Source organism: Phalacrocorax carbo, chromosome 15 (genome assembly GCF_963921805.1).
Source record: "Phalacrocorax carbo chromosome 15, bPhaCar2.1, whole genome shotgun sequence".
Taxonomy (NCBI): Eukaryota; Metazoa; Chordata; class Aves; order Suliformes; family Phalacrocoracidae; genus Phalacrocorax; species Phalacrocorax carbo.
In genome coordinates, this window is record NC_087527.1 from 7,645,115 (window position 1) to 7,663,577 (window position 18,463).

General features: G+C 51.4%; 2 protein-coding genes across 4 annotated transcripts in view; both read right to left on the minus strand.

The window, feature by feature from the left end:
* Positions 1–4,242, minus strand: part of MYO18B (myosin XVIIIB) — a 73,146-nt gene extending 68,904 nt beyond the window's left edge. The window contains exons 1-7 of the mRNA XM_064466687.1: positions 4,211–4,242; positions 3,940–4,114; positions 2,484–3,224; positions 2,163–2,229; positions 1,813–1,925; positions 1,406–1,582; positions 482–680 (exon numbers count right to left, since the gene is read on the minus strand). Of these exons, the coding sequence (XP_064322757.1) occupies positions 482–680; positions 1,406–1,582; positions 1,813–1,925; positions 2,163–2,229; positions 2,484–3,224; positions 3,940–4,114; positions 4,211–4,242 (1,504 nt within the window). The remainder of the gene's footprint in view (positions 1–481; positions 681–1,405; positions 1,583–1,812; positions 1,926–2,162; positions 2,230–2,483; positions 3,225–3,939; positions 4,115–4,210) is intronic.
* A 3,485-nt stretch (positions 4,243–7,727) lies between these two features.
* The window catches only part of GRK3 (G protein-coupled receptor kinase 3), a 78,288-nt gene continuing 67,552 nt past the window's right edge, over positions 7,728–18,463 (minus strand). For all 3 annotated transcript variants that reach the window (XM_064465892.1, XM_064465891.1, XM_064465893.1), the window contains 4 exons: positions 17,620–17,782; positions 16,829–16,965; positions 15,763–15,876; positions 7,728–15,189 (listed from right to left, as the gene is read on the minus strand). In XM_064465892.1, coding sequence (XP_064321962.1) covers positions 15,028–15,189; positions 15,763–15,876; positions 16,829–16,965; positions 17,620–17,782 — 576 coding nt within the window. In that variant the 3' untranslated portion in view covers positions 7,728–15,027. The remainder of the gene's footprint in view (positions 15,190–15,762; positions 15,877–16,828; positions 16,966–17,619; positions 17,783–18,463) is intronic.

Here is an 18,463-nt window from a genome sequence, read left to right on the forward strand (position 1 = left end):
ACTCAGGTGTTTATCAAAATAGCAAATCTGTTGGGTCTGGGATGCATAAAAGGCAGGGGCACTCGCAGCCCCGCTGCTCGCCTGCCTCCTGGGCTGCAGCCCTGCGGCTCTGCCAGCCCATGCTGTGCTTGCACAGCTGCTTGGAGCCACTCTAACAGGGCATGAATCAGGCTGGGAATAGGTCAAATGGAGGGCACTGGATAGAAACAGCATCACTTTCATGTTTGTGTGGACTCCCTAGTCTGCACAGACGCTCTCCATACACTAACTGCCCAGCATCAAGCATCCTGCAGCCCAATTGCCAGTGCTCTGTGCATCGCTGCTGGGACTTGGAGCTCGCAGTAGCTGCCTGGCCCCATACCTGAGACCCTGCCATCCACGCTGCCCGCTGTGCCCCACACCTGAGACCCTGCCATCCACGCTGCCCGCCGTGCCCCACACCTGAGACCCTGCCATCCACGCTGCCCGCCGTGCCCCATACCTGAGACCCTGCCATCCACGCTGCCTGCTGTGCCCACCAGGTACTCCAGAGCACTCTGGCAACACGTGGTCTTCCCAGCCCCACTGCGTCCCAGAGGCACGATGGCCTGATCCTGCCGCTGCATCAGCAGGTTCCTGTAGGCCCTCTGTGCCACCGAGCAGACGTGTGGGGGCATGCTGTCCCGCTTCCCCTTGAATACCTGCAGGCAGGGAGAGAGTGAGAGAGCATGTCCCAAAACAACCCACAGAAGTTCTCTCCTTGTAGAGAAAATCCTGAAGACATGTCACACTCAGGGCGATGGTTTCTCCCTAGGATGCAGATCCCCCTCCAAGATACCCAGGGAAAGGGAAATGCCACCCAGCCCGGCCAGCCTAGCCTCGCCACACCAGCACCAGGGAGAGTATTGGGGACCAACCCAGGGAACCCGCAGCAGGACCTGCTGCAGCTTGCCCATGAGTAAGAGCTCTGCCAAGCACCACCCCAGACACTGCGCCCCAGGCCCTTTCCCTCCCCAGCCCCAGCACCCCAGGACCACTCAGAGGGTGCAGTCACAGCAACACAGTGATTTTCTCCTGGAAACCAGGAAAACTGTGCTGAGAGTGGTATCCAGCTGTGATCATCCCCAGACCTGAGTGTCCCCAGCCCTGAGTATCCTCAGAACATCCCCAGCTCCAACCACCCCCCAAGCATCCCCTGCCCTGAGCATCCCCGGCCCTCAGTGTCTTCAGAGTATCTTTAGCACCTGTCCTTCCCAGCCCCGAGCGTCCTCAGAGCATCCCCTGCCCCGAGCATCCCGGCCATGCGCTGCGACAGTCCCACGGTGCCATCTGCCGGCACCGCAGCGCCCGGCGCCTTCCACCACTGTCCCCTCGGGGGTCGGTGACCACTTCCCAGGGGAAATCCTGGCCCACGGTCCCCCCTCACCTTCGCCGAGGTGCTGCTGGCAGGGAAGCTGGGCCTGATGGCCACCAGGCTGGGCCCGGCGTAGGTGTAGGGGAGGCGGGACTGGTAGCGCTGCTGCAGCGTGTTCATGGCACTGCACTCGTTGAGGTTTGTGAGCGCAGCCAGGTCATCAGCATAATCCAGGTTAGGGGGGTTGGTCTGCAGGAAGAGAGCCAGGACCCCCCCCTCGAGCTCTGCCATCATGGCACAGGCTGTGCCGGACCACACTGGCACCCCAACACCCTGGACCCATCCAGCCCAGGGTCACGGCCCAAGCAAACAGGCTGCCCTGGGTCTAATCCTGCCTGGGCACTGCCACGCACCAGGCACCAGGCACTGCAGGCAGGGCTCCCACCCCTGTGCCAGCCAAAACCGAGGAGAGGGCTCACCCGCTGCACGCTGCCCTCATCCACCTCGGTGATGCTGCCGTCTGCCTCCCGGCGCACCCTCACCCTCCCCGCCGGCAGCTCGGGCGTCCCCACGTCCGGCTTCAGCTGCGTGGCTGCAACAAGAGGACGGTGAGTCCCTGATGCACTGCATGGCAGAGGCAGCTCGGGGCAGAGCCGGCTGCGGCATGCAGAGCTGCCGAGGGGCCCCCTCTGACCATGGCCCCGCTGCGGCATGGCTGGGCACAGGCCAGAGTAGCCCCTGGTGCCCACCCTGCTCCTGACCCACAGCCAGGCTGAAGACAGCTCTTATCTTTGGCGCTGGAAAGCAAGGGCAGGGGAAGGCAGGTTACCGAGCGTGAACCCATCCTGCTGGATGAGCCAGACTTTCTCCGCTTCATACCAAACTTCCCTTGGAGCCTGTGAGGAGGAGAGAGGAGAATTGTGCAGGAACTGGCAGAAAACTGAGCAGGACAAACTGCACTTACCCCATGGATGGCAAAACTTCCAGCCAGAACCCTAGCCCTCCTCTGCCCTCCTGGCTGGCCGCAGGGGCACCTTCCCACTGACCCCAGCAAGCCCATGTGAATGGGAAGAGACGCATGAAACCAGAAAATGGCATCAGTGCACCCAAGACACAGAGTAACAGCCCAGCAGGTCTGCAGACACGTTACCTGGTCCTCATCCATGCTCTCGCCCGTCTTCTCTTTGCTCTCTCCATGTGCCTCTTTATCCTCTCCTGGCTCTTCCTTCACCTTCCCCACCTCCTTTGCCACATCTTCTGACTTTTCTTGGACCCCTCCCATCTCCCCCTTGGGCCCCTCTGACTTGTTTGTAGTTTTTCCAGGCTTTTTGATTTCCATTGGCTCCTTCTTGCCACCTCCAACATCTTTCTTCATCTTCTCCGGCTCTTTCCTGGCCAGCCCCAGCTCCCTCTTGGCTTTCGCCTTGGCTGGGTGCTGCTCGTGGCTTGGGGGTGCCCCCTTCTCCTTCTTGGTGCTCTCTGGGCCCGTCCCCTTGGGTGCGTCCCCCTCCTTCTCTGGGACTTTGCTGCAGCACTGGGGGTCCTTGCTGGGTGCAGGGGCTGGAGCCACAGGGCCACCCCCTGGGCAGGTGTCCGTGGGGTTCTTCTCCAGGCACGATAGCTTTGCTGCCTTGGGAGCCTCTGGGTGAGGAGTTTCCACCGGTTTCAGGGCAGCCGCTGCGGGGCTGGGCGCAGAGGATGGGGCTTTGCTGGGAATGGCCCCCGGCACAGCCCTCCCAGGTGGTAGCTCCTTGCGTGGAGGGGCCACGACCCCCTCGCCCCCCTGCCCCTCCGCGTGCACCCCGTTCTGCAGCGGCTGCCCCTTGCTGGCCACCTCTCCTTCGGCAGCTGGGGCGTCCCCGGCTTGGGCCTTGCCGTCCTCCCCCGTGGGCTGCCAAGCAAAGGAGAGGAGCTGGGTCTGACGGGGACAGGGCAAAGGACCTGACCCTGGCCCCAGGAGCTGCAGCCTGGTGCAGGGTGCCTGTGCAGAGCACAGCCCAGCAGGACACGCAGCTCCAGCCCAGACCCACTCACTGCGGGCACAGCCAGTGGCTGCAGGTGCCTGCCCAGACCGGGCTGCAAGGGCACAGCCATGGCAGCGTCTTTCTCCCCCTCATCTCCCTCCTTGGCTACATCCCCTCAGCCCTTCCACCCGCCGCATCCTGGGTCACCACTTGGTGCCATGCCCAGGGACACCCTACGCACTCCCCTTCCTGCTCTGTGAGCTGAACTGGAGAGCCTCGTGCTCTGCTTAATTACTCGCCTTCCAATTAAGCAAGTCAGGAACAGCAAGTTGCATTAATGAAGTCTCCAGCATTAATTGCTCAAGGCTGGCGGCAGGCCGGGGCTGCAGCTTGTTGCACCTGATGGCAGGTTGCGAGCCCAGGCCTTGCTGTCCAACCCAACTCATGCCCAGGCTCCTGGCTGGGGCTCGTGTCACGGGGCCCTGCAGCCCCCCCCGGCCCCCGAGATGGGGCCTGGCAGCACCGCAGCAACCCTGGCTGGTGCCTCGGGTGGGAACCACTTTGGGCTGGGGACAGACAGGGACACCCAGCCAGTACCAAGGCAGGACGCCCCGGCGCTGTGTGGGGTTCATCCCAGCTCACCTCCTCTTTTACGCTCGCCTTGGTTTCCTTCTTCAGTTTTGCCGCCTTGGCCTCCTTCTCCGTCTCCCGCACGAGCTGCTTGATGAACCCCCCGGGGATGACCGACAGGAGCAGGGGGGGAGCAGACGGGGGCGGCCCCCGGTCCTCGTCCCGTATCTGTTTGCAGGAGCAGAGGCTGGGTTACGGGGCACGGTGTGGGGATGGGAGCCCCGGCAAAGCCAGCCCCGCGGGCACTAGCAGCACGAGCGTGCACGAGCGGTGAGCCGGGGACCAGGGCCCTGCTCTGCCGGTGGGGCCAGCCATGGTTGCAGGCATCTTGCAGGTTGCCAGCGAGGCCGTGGGCGGCTCACAGACACCGGGCTGGTTCAGGGATGCTGTGGTGAGCGGGAGAAGAAGCACCAAGAAGAAAAGCCCCATAGAGAAGCACTAAGGTTTCCACACACCGCCAAGGTCCGGGCGCTGCAGGGAGCCCAACAGCCAGCAGCTCCCACACGGCCACAGAAGGAACCGTCCTGGCTGTAGCGAGTCAAGAAGCACTTCCTGGCATCCCTGCGGCCATTTCGGCCTCACTTCCCACAGCTCCCACAGCAAAGGGCTTTCCCAGCCACACCACCGTGCAGCAGCACCAGCACCAAGCCCGCAGACGTGCACGAGCCTCAACCCTGCAGGAAACCACGTGCTCTGAATGGCAGCAAAATTGCTCAAACCAGAACATTCAGGCTGCAAAGTGCCCGGAGCCGACAGGGTTGGACACAGCAGGAGCAATGTGCGCAGGGAGGCGAGGGGATGCTGACCCCAGAGGCGCGTGGTGTGCTGGCTGTGGTCCCCTGCCCGGCACCGAGCCCCCAGGCAGCCCACAAGCATCCAGCCCCAGAACACCACTGGTGCCATCCCAGACCGAGACTTCCCTTCTGCTCCCAGAGCGCAAGGCGCGAGGAGATTGCCATGGTGGTGCCGAGGCGGGATGCTGCTGTACGGAGAGCCGTGGGGCCGTGCCAGGTGCACGATGCAGAGAGAGAGGAGAGAGTTAGCCAGGGGCTCCCGCTGGCCCCGGGGCTGCACCAGAGCTGGCAGCACCGCGACCTTGCTGGGCATTGCCCCGGTCTGAGCTCATGGCACCGGCTGGAGCACGGCAGCCCAAGCATGGAGGGGACTAGTTATTTGGCAGCGCTGGGCAAAGCACGGCCATGTGGAGCCGCCTCCAGACCCCGGTATGGCACGGTCAGTGGCCAGGACGTGTGGGGAGGTGATGGCACAGGGTGTCCATGGCACCAGGGTGGTGCTGGGACCCCACTGCCCTGGGCCGGGTGGCACAGGGCGGCCACGAGAGCCCGCCCACGCCTCGTTTCAGGCTGACCCCAGCTTCACCTGTTGAGATCATTTATGCACCGAGCGCGTCGGGGCTCGTCTGGCCCTGCCGCTCATGGCAGCAGCCGCATCTCCTTGTACAGTAAAGGGCAGGAGCGCCAGGAGCGGCCAGGAGCCGGCTGAGGAATGTCACTTGCCTTCTCGGGCGGCAGCACCAGGCGCCACGTGCCCTCGCTCCCGTCAGGGACCTGCACTGCCCCCACGCTGTCCCCAGGCAGGGCTCTGTGGCTGTGGGGGACAGCTGGCCCCGAACAGCACAGCCAGGGCCCTGAGCCTGGGGTGCTGGCAGCAGGCCACCCGGCACCCACCAGCTGGAGCTGGACCCTCAGTCTGGCTCGGCACTGGCAAAACTGCGGCACAGAGGGGGATGTGCCTCGACCAAGCACGCAGCATGGCACGAACAAGGGCTGGGGAGCACCATCAACACCCCTCCAGCTCCCCCCACCCAGGGAGCACGATGCAGCCCCATTTCGGCCGCAGCCTTGTGGGTCTGGTCCCCGTACAGGAGCGATCTGGGGACTCGCTCTTGCTGCCACCCAGGGCCCGCTGCCATCCCGATGGGTACCAAGAGCTGAGGCCACCCAGGGGTCCCCAGCCACCCTACTGCACAGGGCTGGGAGCACCGTCCCGTTCTTGTCCCCGCTCCCATTGCAGCCCTCCCAGGCACCTCTCCCCGGCACAGACCAGTGGCTGGAAGCCGCCCCCGAAGCCAGGGCTGCCGCTATCACCATCCATTCCTACCTAAAAATAGCCCACCCCACCGAGGGGCCCACAGCTGCCAACACACCCAAAAAGCTCCATTCAGACCCTGATCCTGATCCCCCACCCCAAAGGCCCCCCCAGAGCGCCCATACCTGGGTGGGGGTCTGCAGGCACAGGGGGCTGAGGGCCCACGCCGGCACCGGGCTCTGCTGCCGGTGCGGGACCCCAGCGAGCCGGAGAGCGAAGGCGGCGTGCGGGCGAGCGACAGCAGCGGGGCGGCGTGCGCCTCCCCCCGCTGCCCCCCTGCCGCGGTGGCAGCTGAGGTGAGACGTCACTGCTAAAAATACCCGTGGCGGTGGCACCGGGGCCTCTGCCGGGGAGAGGCGGTGGGAGCACGGGGCCCTCGCGTCCCCGGGTCTCTGCACCACCCGGCGCACGCATGTGTTACCCACGCCCTCCCCGGTGCACAGCTGCACCCCACAGAAGCGGGGGAACCACTGTGAGTTGACGTGAGCCACCCCAGGGTGCTCTGCTGCTGCAGGCGGGGACCCTAGGCTGCCCCCGGGACTGCGGGTCGGAGCACCGGCACAGGGCTCCCCGGAGCACCCCAACTCCCCCCACCAGCCCCCAGCCCTGAGCTGGGGGGGCTGAGCTGGGGAGGGACCTGAGAGCAACGCTCAAAATAGCCTCCCATGGGTGGAAAGAAAAAGTCCCTGCTGCGCTGACACCAGTGTGGTCAGCAGCCCGGCCGGGGCAGGTGGGGAGGGAGCAGGCAGACCTGCCTGTTCAGGGGGACCCTGCCTGCCCTGGGGGCTGCTGGCATGGCCGTCCCCAGCCTCACGCCCCGCAGAGCTCTGTGTGACACAGCACAAGGAGGGGCCATCAGGTGACCATGCAGGGACCCTCCGGGGACTGGCAGGACCTGTGTCCCACCCACCCCAGCACAGCCGCCACCAGCATCCAACACTTAGCCAGGGGTGCAGGATGCGGGATCAGGCCAAGCCCGGCTGCAAAGGTGAAACCTACCCTCTGCTGTCCACACCTCCCCTGACGAGGTCCACAGACGTGCCCAGCATCAGCACCAAGCGCTGGAAACGCTCTCTTAATAAGAAAAGAAATAAGACTATTAGTCTGTAGCTGCCTGACACAAGACCAAGGGTTGCCCCAGGCATCTCACCAACACCAGTTAAAACATACCCCATTTCCAGCCGGGAACAGCATGAGGACACATGGTTTCAGATAATCCTTCACATGGTCTCCAGCGGTGCTGCAGCCTCGGGTGACCCTGGCGGTGTGCGGGGCTCGCTGCTGGGGCACCCCTCGGCTCCAAGCATTGGGGTCCCTCCTGCACTTTCAGAGAGCCACCGTTCGTCACCCCTAACACACCTCATAGTCCCTGCCAGGGCCGGTTTTTGTGCTGCTCCGGCTCACCAGGCTGAGGATCACCCCCAGGGCCCTCCTCGCCGCAGAGGGCACCGTCCCATCCGCAGGACGCAGCCGGTGCATCGCCCAGCAGCCACCCGTGGAAAAAGCACGGACAAACACCGTGCACGTCAGCAACGGCTTCTCCGGTGAGCCGAGGGACTTACCTCTGCAGGGAGCAGCCGGCGGCAATGGGGCGCAGGGTCTCGCCCAGCAGCGCCCCGCAGGCAGCTGCCTGCCCCGGCCGGCAGCCCGCGGGAAGGGGCCGGCGAGACCGAAAGAACCAGGCAGCGGCACACACGCAAAGGACGGTTTTTATTGGGATTCTCGTTGTATGAGAGCAGTTGTACTGACCAACACACAGAAGCAGCTTAGTTGTGCCAAAATAATCCTTTAAAAAAATAATGGCGGAATTAACTAAGTGTGGCACATCAGTCACAAATCGCCGAGGACTGTAAACTCTGAAGATAGTCTCTGTGAGAAGTACTACTGGAACGTGCAGCAGCATACACCGGCACGGGGCACACCCTCCTCTGCACAATAAATATGAAAAGAGCCAAGTACATAAAACAAAGAATGATTCTCATAGATACAATATCTAAAGTTATTTACAGATACTGGCTTTTCTTACCATTAAATTACACATTGAAAACAGGTTCTCTTTCAATATATTTCTTTAAATCACTAGTAGCTATTCATGTGATTCTGCTCCTTTTTTTTTTTTTTTTAAAGGACCAAATGTCATCACTGAAACAGTGCTTGTAAAAACGCCTCTCCTAGGATGCTCCTGCTTTATTCTGTTTTTCAGACAAATTTTTATTTGCCACCTCACCTGCTCTCTGATCTCTCCCTCTTTTTAAGGAAAAGGTGCCTGCTACAGCCGGGAAAGCCTCTGCCCAGCCCCAGAGCCAGGCAAGCCCGCAGCTGCACCTGGCCTGTCTCCTTTTCCAGTCTGGCAGCACAGCGAGTTACACAAACCGGGACAAAGCCTGACCCTGGATGAACAACCAGCTTTCTGATCCTGTCCCCAGTTTTTCTAAGGAATCCCTGCTTGGGCACACGTCAGGTTTGCAGCGCTGGGCTCGGCACTACCCCAATCACAGCACAGTTCTGGCGGGTGACGCTGAGAAACCGCAAGAAACAGCCCAACACTACAGCTCACTCCTCAGCCGCAGAAAGAAAGCACCATCAGGCAGGCGTGAGAAGGGGGAAATGGAAAACAAGGCAAGAACTACTACAAGGAGAAAGGCAGCCACCCCCTACCCGCTTCGGGAAGCGTCTCAACAAGAGGCGGCTTCAGCAGCACAGCTGGCAAAAGCCACTTTTCACCCACAAGATGTCATTCAGTTAAGCCCTGAAGAGCACATACTTCAGGCTCCACCACAGTGGAAATTAAAAGCACGTGCTTTAATACCATGAGTATTCCTCAAACTGCAGAGACCATGATTGCAACTGGAACTATTTTTAGCAAATGAGTTATCTGATGAGTATCGTGCTATTTCTGTACCTTGCTCGGGAAGGAGGTGTCTGGTTTGGTTATCTACAGATGTGCCCAGCTGCCGCAGCTCTCCAGCAAACGCGGCTGGCAGGCAGAGCGTGCCCGCCCCACGGGCCCGCGCCATGGATGGAGGACGGCAGCCCGGCTGAGCCCCGCTCCCCGCCTGGCCCAGCCTGCCCGGCGGCGACTCGCAGCGAGGGGCTGGCTCGTGAGGTGGTTTCAGCTCAGGGTGCGCGGGCTCGCCTTCCCGACACCCCCCGCAGGGACGGCCCCTGCCAGGGTCCCGGGGGTGCCTGCTCCCCTCCTCAGCCGCAGCGCGGGGGTGGCGAGCACAGTCCTGGCTGCCCAGCTCTGCAGAACACCTCTCCCGCCTTCCTGGGCTCTAGCCTATTTTTAAGGACCAAGTAATCACCCTGAAACAGCAAAAACCACTTTCAGTACCTACATTTTTGCAATCATCGATGCCAGTCTTTGCCCTAATCCCGAACCGGGCTGGTGTAAGGCACCACTCCGAGCAGACCTGTCCCCGCAGCCTCTCCGGGCTCTCCCTTCCACTCACTCATTAACCTTAGAATTAAAGGGCTTTGCAAATATCGGAGCTTTTTCAAATATCAAGCCGATTCCTTGCCCCAGTTTAAGGTCATTAATTCTCGTTAACCCAGCACAGACTCATGTGAATACAAGCTTGCTCTCTGTAATGCTGAGGAATGAACAGCGGATTTAGTAACACCACACTGAGGGTTTTATTTGCAAGAGTTTTTCAGATGTTTCTGCATCCACGAGCCACTGCGCTTCGAGACAGGCCTGACAGTGCCTGCAAGTCACTACGCTCGTAACAGAAGGGTAAGCTGGACGGAGGGAAACTAGTTCAACTTTATTATGAAAAACAGAATAAAGCTGGCTGATCCCGCTTGAAAGGAACTGCCATTTCTATACATATACGGAGCAGAAATTCCGTGGAATGTCAGAAGTTGGAGAAACATGTATTTAATAAATAATATAAAATGCTTTTTTGTTAAAATAGAATTCTTGGTTTTATACCTACATAGCATAGCAACCTTTACATAAACAAAATAAAGCTGAGTCTGTGATGATTAGTTTAACACAAAATAAAAATACAATTTAACAATAGTATTAAAACACCCAATGTTCAATTCACAGAATATGTACACCATGGAATAGAAATCAACCGAAAACAAAAGTAGATTATCTTGAAATTCCTCAGACGTTTGGATATACATATGTTCTCTGTATATTTTAGATATTTTCCTTTTTTTTTTTACAATATTAAAATTAATACTATGCTTTTTCAAAATACGCTTTTCAGATTTTTTTAATTTGTAGAATTGACTCATTCCTTACATTAATCAACACAACTAGAATTATTTACTTTGTACTGTACACTTCAAAATAGTCCTTCCTCCATATATATTTAGAGTGTGAGCATTTCAGAGCTAATTTAAACTGTATCATTGCCATCTGCTCTGTGGGGAACAGTGAAACCAGTGTGTGACTGCGAATGTCTGCAGGATGTAGATATGGATGTGATACTGAAGAACCACCTAGTCCTAAAACTGATCAGCTGCCAGGAAAAGAGCAACACACAGAGCTCCAGGTATTTCACTGTTCATGAGCTAATTTACTATCATTGGAGACTGTAAACCTACAAAACGTCAATGTGCAAGTCATCACACGTATTGGGGGCTTGATCCTACTCGTGGCAACGCTGCTGTTGGCCTCAAATGCGCAAAATCGACACCCCGAGCAGTTCTAACGGACACCAACAGCATCCACTTGTACGGGATTACAACTCGGATAAAGAGGTTTGGGTTTAGCACCAAACACACAACATTTCCTATTATCTATGCACTGGACTGCAAACACCTGCATTTATAATAAAACCAAAGCCAACCCAATGATCCTATTTCCCTTTTTTCCCCTTGCAGAAGTGGGAGAAGAAGAAATTCCTGCTGCATTTCTAAAGGAGAGCTATTGAAATTAAGGAAAATTTGAATGCTACTAAGCTGAGGTATATCTCCTAGAGCTGTGTGCTGTCACGCTGGCACAGCGAGCACGGCACTGTCCCTACCTGCCAGGTTTCCCATCCACGCATCCTACTATTATTAGCATGCTCCGAGTCTTTGTTTGTGAAGCCTAACAGAGGGTAACACATTGGGAATGTCAATGCAAGTTGGATCAGCTCCAGCATTTACACCAGCAGGGCTGATCTCCCAGCAGCCCTGGGTTAGAGACTCGTGAGACTGCAGCCGTAGACTTTGCTGGACCGGTGACAAGACATAAAAGCTCAAACATAACTAATATAAAGCAGCTTTTATACTTAGTAAACTGGATAGCCTACAGTTAGATGAAGGTTTTAAAAAAATTAGTAAATGTTCCTTTGTTTCATGAATTTGCAAAATAATTATCAAATAAATTTGATAACAAAAATTACCTAATTTATACCTGCAATGATGGGACATCTCAGCTGACACCGTGTCCAGGAACACTTTACGGCACCGGCTAAGCTCGTGCCCAGCTCCAAACAGTTCCTCAGTCACACTCTGCTTGCAGCAGGACTAACCGGTGCTTTGCTTCTCCTGCACTTAAATTTCAACTCATAAAGGTCTGATTTTGGCAAGAATTTGCTGTATCCCTACCTTGAAACAAGACATTAATTTAGAGCAACTCCCACATATCAAAAATGCCACCCTACCTCAGAGGGAAAGGGAAAGGAGAAGCACACCGCACAGGGCTGCAGCTCTCCTAGAAGTCACTGCGAGACCCCCGAGCCCAGCTCCTGCAGAAACCGCACATCTTTCTACAGTCACGTCACTCACGCGCTCGCTTCCCAGGATCTAGTTTTACTGCATTTGTCAGCTTGTACGTCAGAGACAAAGAATAATTAGAAAATAATCCCTGCAGCACCAAAGGCATGTGGATGTGTCAGGGGAGCGTTTAACATGGCTCTATCTGGCATGTAATTCTCTATTTTGAAATATAAGAAACAATTCCCGTACATGCTTAAACCTTCAGCACGGCTGATTATTTTTTAAAGGACTTTCAGATAATTTGTTTGAAAATCTGGGTTTAATCATTCACTCAGCTCTGTTGATGCCTGAAGCTCTAATTTCTTTTATTTCCCTGAACATAAAAAAAGTCCTACAAACGTGGTCAAAATGCATAAAAGACAACACCACTTATGTTCTCTTATGTTCTCTGTGTTCAACAGATTTTCTACACGTACAGCCGAAGATCCCCATGTAAAACAACACCATCAAGAATCACTGTCCAGAAAAAACTTCAGAGAATTTGGTACCTAAACCAGGAACGATCAGTTCGGAGCAGTATCTAATATTTTGCCTTGAAGGGTAGAATTCCAGTTCTCCCTCCACACCAGAAGATCCAGTCCCTTCCAGGCAGAACCCCACTTGTTACTGGGATCCCAACTTCCCTCACACGTACACGGTTTTCGTTATGGTATCTTTCTCTTCTAACAGCACAGTCGTATGTAAGTCACAAGTATAAAGCTGTTATAAATTGTCGATAAATCAGTTGACTAAAGAAAAACAAATCTTTTACTATTCCACCCCCATCAGACACTGGTGAGTGGTGCTGACCGACGGCACAGCTCAGCTGCCAGCTGGTTTCAAATCGCCATGTACCCAGCCAAGGCAATACGGACCACGCTAACGAGCACGTTCTAGGGCCATCCCAATTCTGTCACGCTTCAAAATATGCATATTTCCGTAAGTCAATACACAGCCTTCATTTCATATAAAATCTACGGCTTTGAGGCACAATTTCCCCATCACAGATCTGTCCCTCCCCGCCTCACAGACACCAGCGTCCAGAATCACAGAATCATTAAGGTTGGAAAAGACCTCTAGGATCTACGGTATGCTGCATCAGAAACCACAACACTCTGCCAACAAGGATTTAGCGTAAAAAGCAACCATGGAAAACAACTAAAAGAGAAGAATGGAACTGATAATCAACTAGGAAAGTATGAACAAGTTACACAAGAACTATGAGCGGTTTTTATCACAATCGGAAGTTGTTTTCCAAATCAAGACGAAGAATAAGAGCTTTGCATGGTATTATAGGAAACGCTTAACAACATCCAGTGCACAGTCAGCACAGTTAGATTAGACACTTTCTGTGCCACATCTCGGTAAATACCACAACTGCTCCTTATAGAGGATGCTGATGCTAAACATCACTTACCAGTCAGAATGACAAATTTGAAAAATAAATGGGAACGAATGGGGAAAAAGTCATTAAAAGATATCACCTGACTCACACGGGGTATCTTCCAGAATGCATTTTTCCTTTTATGCTACACCAGATGATCAGACAGAGTTCGCACACGTGTGAAAGCACATGCTATGCAGAGTTAAGCCACTCCCGCTTCTAGAAGCAAATACATCCAATTTTATTATCAGTGTGTTCAGGATAAATACTTTCAGAATAATTCTCCTATTTTTGCCAATTTGTACTCTTCTACAAGGACACAGGTCTAGAACTCCGTGGTTATCTGTTAGCAACACAAGCTAGACAAGCCGTGCACACCACGTGGACAGAGTAAGCTGTTGGTGTGACTTCTGTTCCCATTTACAGAGATGCAATTCCCATTGTCTTTAGGGACCATGAGAGTTGTACCACTGTAATTAGGCAGAAAAGGTTCTCTCAGGTTTTACTGAATCAGAAAAAAGCTTAAATTAAACCCTGTCCTATCTCTCTCTTACAAAACATCACAATAACCAGGCAAAGGCTGACTTCAGACGCTTAAAGCTGTTGAACAGTTAAGAGATTGTATCTTTACTTTAGCAAGAGTTTCCACATTACACAACTGATGTCTCAAGTAGAATTAATAGAAATCTGGCATTTGACCAGCTCGTCTTGTCAGTTCCATCCTCAGTATCCTCAGACTGTTTTCAATGTGGACAGTTTGAACTCTCTAGAAAAGAAAATTAAAAATCCTTTTGCAAGCCGAGCCATGTGATGTGTGCACGAACCTCTTGAGCTGAGCTACAGTGACAGTCTGGGATATCTAACGCTATGAGAACACACTTGCTTAATGTTTTTGTGTACAACAGAGAAGGATCCACAAGTCCCATAACTGAAGAGTGATCCAGAATACGTACCGAGGTACCCAGACATTTTAACCCAGTACATGCACTAGAATGCATTGGATTTGAATAATTTCTTTTTAATTTTTAAAAAGTGCAGTTGACCTGAAATGGAAAAGAACTGTCTTTATGTTCACTGTAAACTTGTCAAAAGGAATCTGCTCTTTAAAAACTGTGCTAAAATAGTCAATTTATACAACAGAGCACTAGATGAAGCTACCATAAATTCCTCTTCACCAATTATTACTCTATTGTGTCAGTTATAGTACTGCATATACGTAGAAGAAGCAAAACGGTGGTAGCTACTATTAGTGAGTACAACAACCTAAGTGAATAATTTGAGTTCAATGTTTCCATGAAGTAGCAATAACACTTAAACCACAGGACAGTTAGAATTCAGTACTTTGAAGTGCATAAGAGTCACACTGTTGATCATCAGCAGTATGGAGAAAGGTTATCATAAAGTCAGCAGTAATGGTCGGAAAGAACATGGCAACACGACAGATTAAAGGTTATCCAACATGGCAAGTCTGCAGCTCCTTCCACAGTTGAGGGGTTTGTCGGTATTGCACACCCAAGTGTGTCCCAGCCAGCAGTAACCATTCCAGTCTCCAGGCTTGGCACGCACCAAACAAGGGTATTGCAGAGAAAACAGCGTCTTCCTTCCATCGGTAGTTCTAGGGTAATGGACCACGTTTTAGACACCGCCAGGGTGTGGGAACGCATGGGAGCAATATGCAGCCTCTATTTCCACCACTGCTAGGAGCATGAATTCACTTGCCATTGTTGCAGTCTTCACAACCTCTAGACAGAGAGTTCTGACATTATCCCACGCTGTAAACATCTAATTCTTCCTCTTCTAAGCACATCCCGCGTCCAGGATTGCACAAAGTAATTCACAAGGATTCTGTGGAACTCAACATGTTCACGAAGTAGCTTTCCCTAAGTGAACTTAGTTCTCTGTTTCTCCTACAGACCATTGCTATTCCTGTGGCTGAGTGGTGGTTTTGAAAGCTCTACAACTGTTGAGCGAGATTTATTGAGAAACTTTGGAGCCCGACGCAGCAACCTCTGTGCCTCAGTAAAGGCTTCTGTCAGCTCTTTTTTCCACTGAACAAATTCTGGGTCACTCTGAAAGAGATACAGAAGTAGTTTGGCACTTCATAGTAAACTGCCAATAGAGTCTTCTCTCTTAGGTAGCACTTTTAAGCAACTTATTTTAATTTTCCAAAGGAATGGGTTAACTTTGGATATTGAAAATGTGCAGCCCTTTGCTTCCCCGTCACCCCGGTGAAGCCAGGCGAGGAAGCGGCAACTACAGCCACTCAAGATGTCATGAGGACTTGTGTACTCCCTCCCTTACAAACGCATTAGCTACCATGAACTAACTGTGGTGAGACGCATGCCAACAAGGCCTTCGAAGCCCACGTAGGTTGAGAAGCTTTGAAGTTTTTAGCTATTTATTAAACCGAACTAATTTTTGGCCCAAATACCACTGAAATCCATGACAGAAATGGGCATAGCTGCAGCTTTCCTGCTTCCAAAATTCAAGTGCGATAAAAACTTCCCAGTTTTGCTTAGGTTCAGCTTTGCTTCGTGAAGTACACTTAGTTAATGCATAATGGAAGGACCCGGAAACTTTTCAATTGTTTTATCATATATAAAACAATCTGATTAACAGTTACTGAAAAACAAGTGTCTCACCTCACACTGTAGGACAAACTGTTTTCCTCCTTTAATTCTCAGTAAGATGCATTTCTTATCTTTAATTTGTGTTTCTTCAACAGATACTATTTGTTCCATTGTCAGTAGGTTTTGCTGCAGTATTTGCAAAAATAAAGCAGAGAGATGATTCGAAAAAAACCTGTTGCCCACCAAATAAAGCTTCTATCTAATTTTTCCAGACTACCCATATAAATTAAGTTACAAACATTAACAGTCATTACACAAACATTTCTTGATTTCTGAAGACTGGGTCATGAACTAAAGATAGATTATAAGGTTAGAGAGAGATTTAGCAAGGAGCTTGGTTGCTTCAACAGAGACAACGAAACATAAGCTAAGAAAGCCAGTAATGACAGCATGAAATAAGAATCTACAAATAGGTGTGTCTACAAACAAAATGTTCGTTAATTTCCCACAAGAGAGTTGCATATAATTTTATATATTTTCCAAGTATTACTGCTGTTATAAAAAAGAAGGCAATCTTACTATTTCAAAGACCTGAAAGGGAATATTTAAGCACTAAATACTCACAAAGAAGCAAACATAAACAGTTTGCAGAAAAACTTTCCCTATAGACTGTAAGAGGAGAAGAATGTTTTGAAATTCCAAAACCTTACTTAACTAAATACACAAATGATCTGCCTAGCACATGATCACAGCTGGACTAAACTAAAGTTACTATAGCATTTTCTTTGAAATAAAATGCTATAGCATTTATGACCTTACCAGTTTATGTTTTTTTGTATAAATAGTCCAGAGGTCCTAAATGAAAAACAACACCATGAACTATGAAATTCCTTTAAAAACATAACAAAACAAAGTAAACAGGTTTCTCAAGTCAACTTTGTTTCCTCAGCACAGTGCAGCTACCCATTAACCACAGCAACACTCAAGGTAAGTTACTCAACTCTACTGGCCATTTACTCAGACAGAACTCTTACTTCCACGGGAGGTATGCCTGAGCATGAGTTCTCAGATTTCCCTCAACATCTACCTGCCTTTCATGCCCTTGGAAGCTGCTGCTCTCTGGAGTAACCTCACTTACCCGTGACTCTCCTTCTCCTCGCCATTCAAGTCGGTTTGGGAAGAGGTAAAAGTAACGACGCTGCCACTGAGTCAAGAACGGGTTCCCCAATTTCAGCATGTATCCATGCATAATACAATCCTTCCCAAGTGCATAATCTATAATGAGAGGAAACATTAGTATGCAAACCGAGGTACTGTCCAAAAGCATTCTGCAAATCTGCTATGTTGAGAAAGGACACAGTCCTGAACACGATGTGACTCAATGTGCTCTCACCAGGCTTGCAGTCGTGCTTCTGTGTGCACAGGCACACACAGAGCCAATTCTGCCTTAATTGCACGACCTGATGCGGCTGCAGGGGAGCCGAGAACAGAATTTGGTTCTTAAAAAAGTATCTTACTAACTATTTAAAAAATAATATATATTGCTATCCAAAGTTCAGAGTTTCTGATGCAACATCCCTGCGCAAAACAAGTGAAGTTTGCTGTAAAGGACCTCCTGTTTTCTTTCCCGGCTTCTTTGTCATGAAATCAAATCCCACATACTCTTTTCTGAGCATACACCATAAACAAAAACGATGAAAGGCTGTACATTATAATCTTTAGAAGAGAGTACAAAAGATTTTCCAAAACATTATGTCATACAGCATTTCAAAACATTAAGAAACATCTTAAGAAACATGATACTGACTAAATGAATTCTAACAATTACTGGTGAATGACAGTAATATGAGAGTCTGTTGTGTGGAACTTCAAACACATGAACTACTATCTAGCAGCAAAAGATGCAGAGAAGTGTATTTGACAGATTACCTTCCTCGTGGCCAAGCTGCTTATTTTTAGCCCTTTTTCTGGCCTCAATTTTATCTGTGTCTGCATTTACTGCATCATAAACAGTTTCTGCTACTTCTTGCTGCCAACGCTCCGATATTACCAGAGGGAAGTTCTTATATAATTCCTGGTCACTATCAAGCAACTTGCAAGAGAAAAACAACATAAAAATCCAACATTTTAGTAACTTTTACTATTCCTATCCCCAACAGTTAATAGTTACCCATATAACAGTATTATTTTAAAAGATATATCGAACTCTAACCTTACCAGAACAAACAGGTGCAAACAAGAGAAAACACAGATACTAATTTAAGCAAAGATATTCATTTCTATACAGAGAACAGGCCACTTGTTCAAAACTTGTTTGGTTTGATAGCTCTAAAAGCCTTACTTCGTTGCACAATCGGTGTTAATAAAATGTCTGTGTTAAAAACTGTCTCAGCACAAAAATTCCATAAATAAGCGAAAAGATACCATTTACAAAATGATGCTTTCCACGTTTCCACAGTTTAATTTTACATTCTTAATAACTGACCTTCAAAATTCAGCAGTGCATGCTGCAGACCTCGATTTTCCCATATAGAGTCTTTTCTCCCCTAATCCTTAACTACAGTACTTGAATCGAGTTATACTGAGGGAAACTAAAATTCCTAGATCTTCAGGAAGGACTGTTTGTTTCTTGACACAGCCGTATTCTGGGTTTAGCCACAAGGCACTTTGACGCAGTACAAAAAGCAATCAATGTTTTCCCTATAACTTTATTAAAAGTTTTCCTGTGGGGATGAGTTTAAACCCTCTACAGCAACTCCTCAGTTCCTTCAGT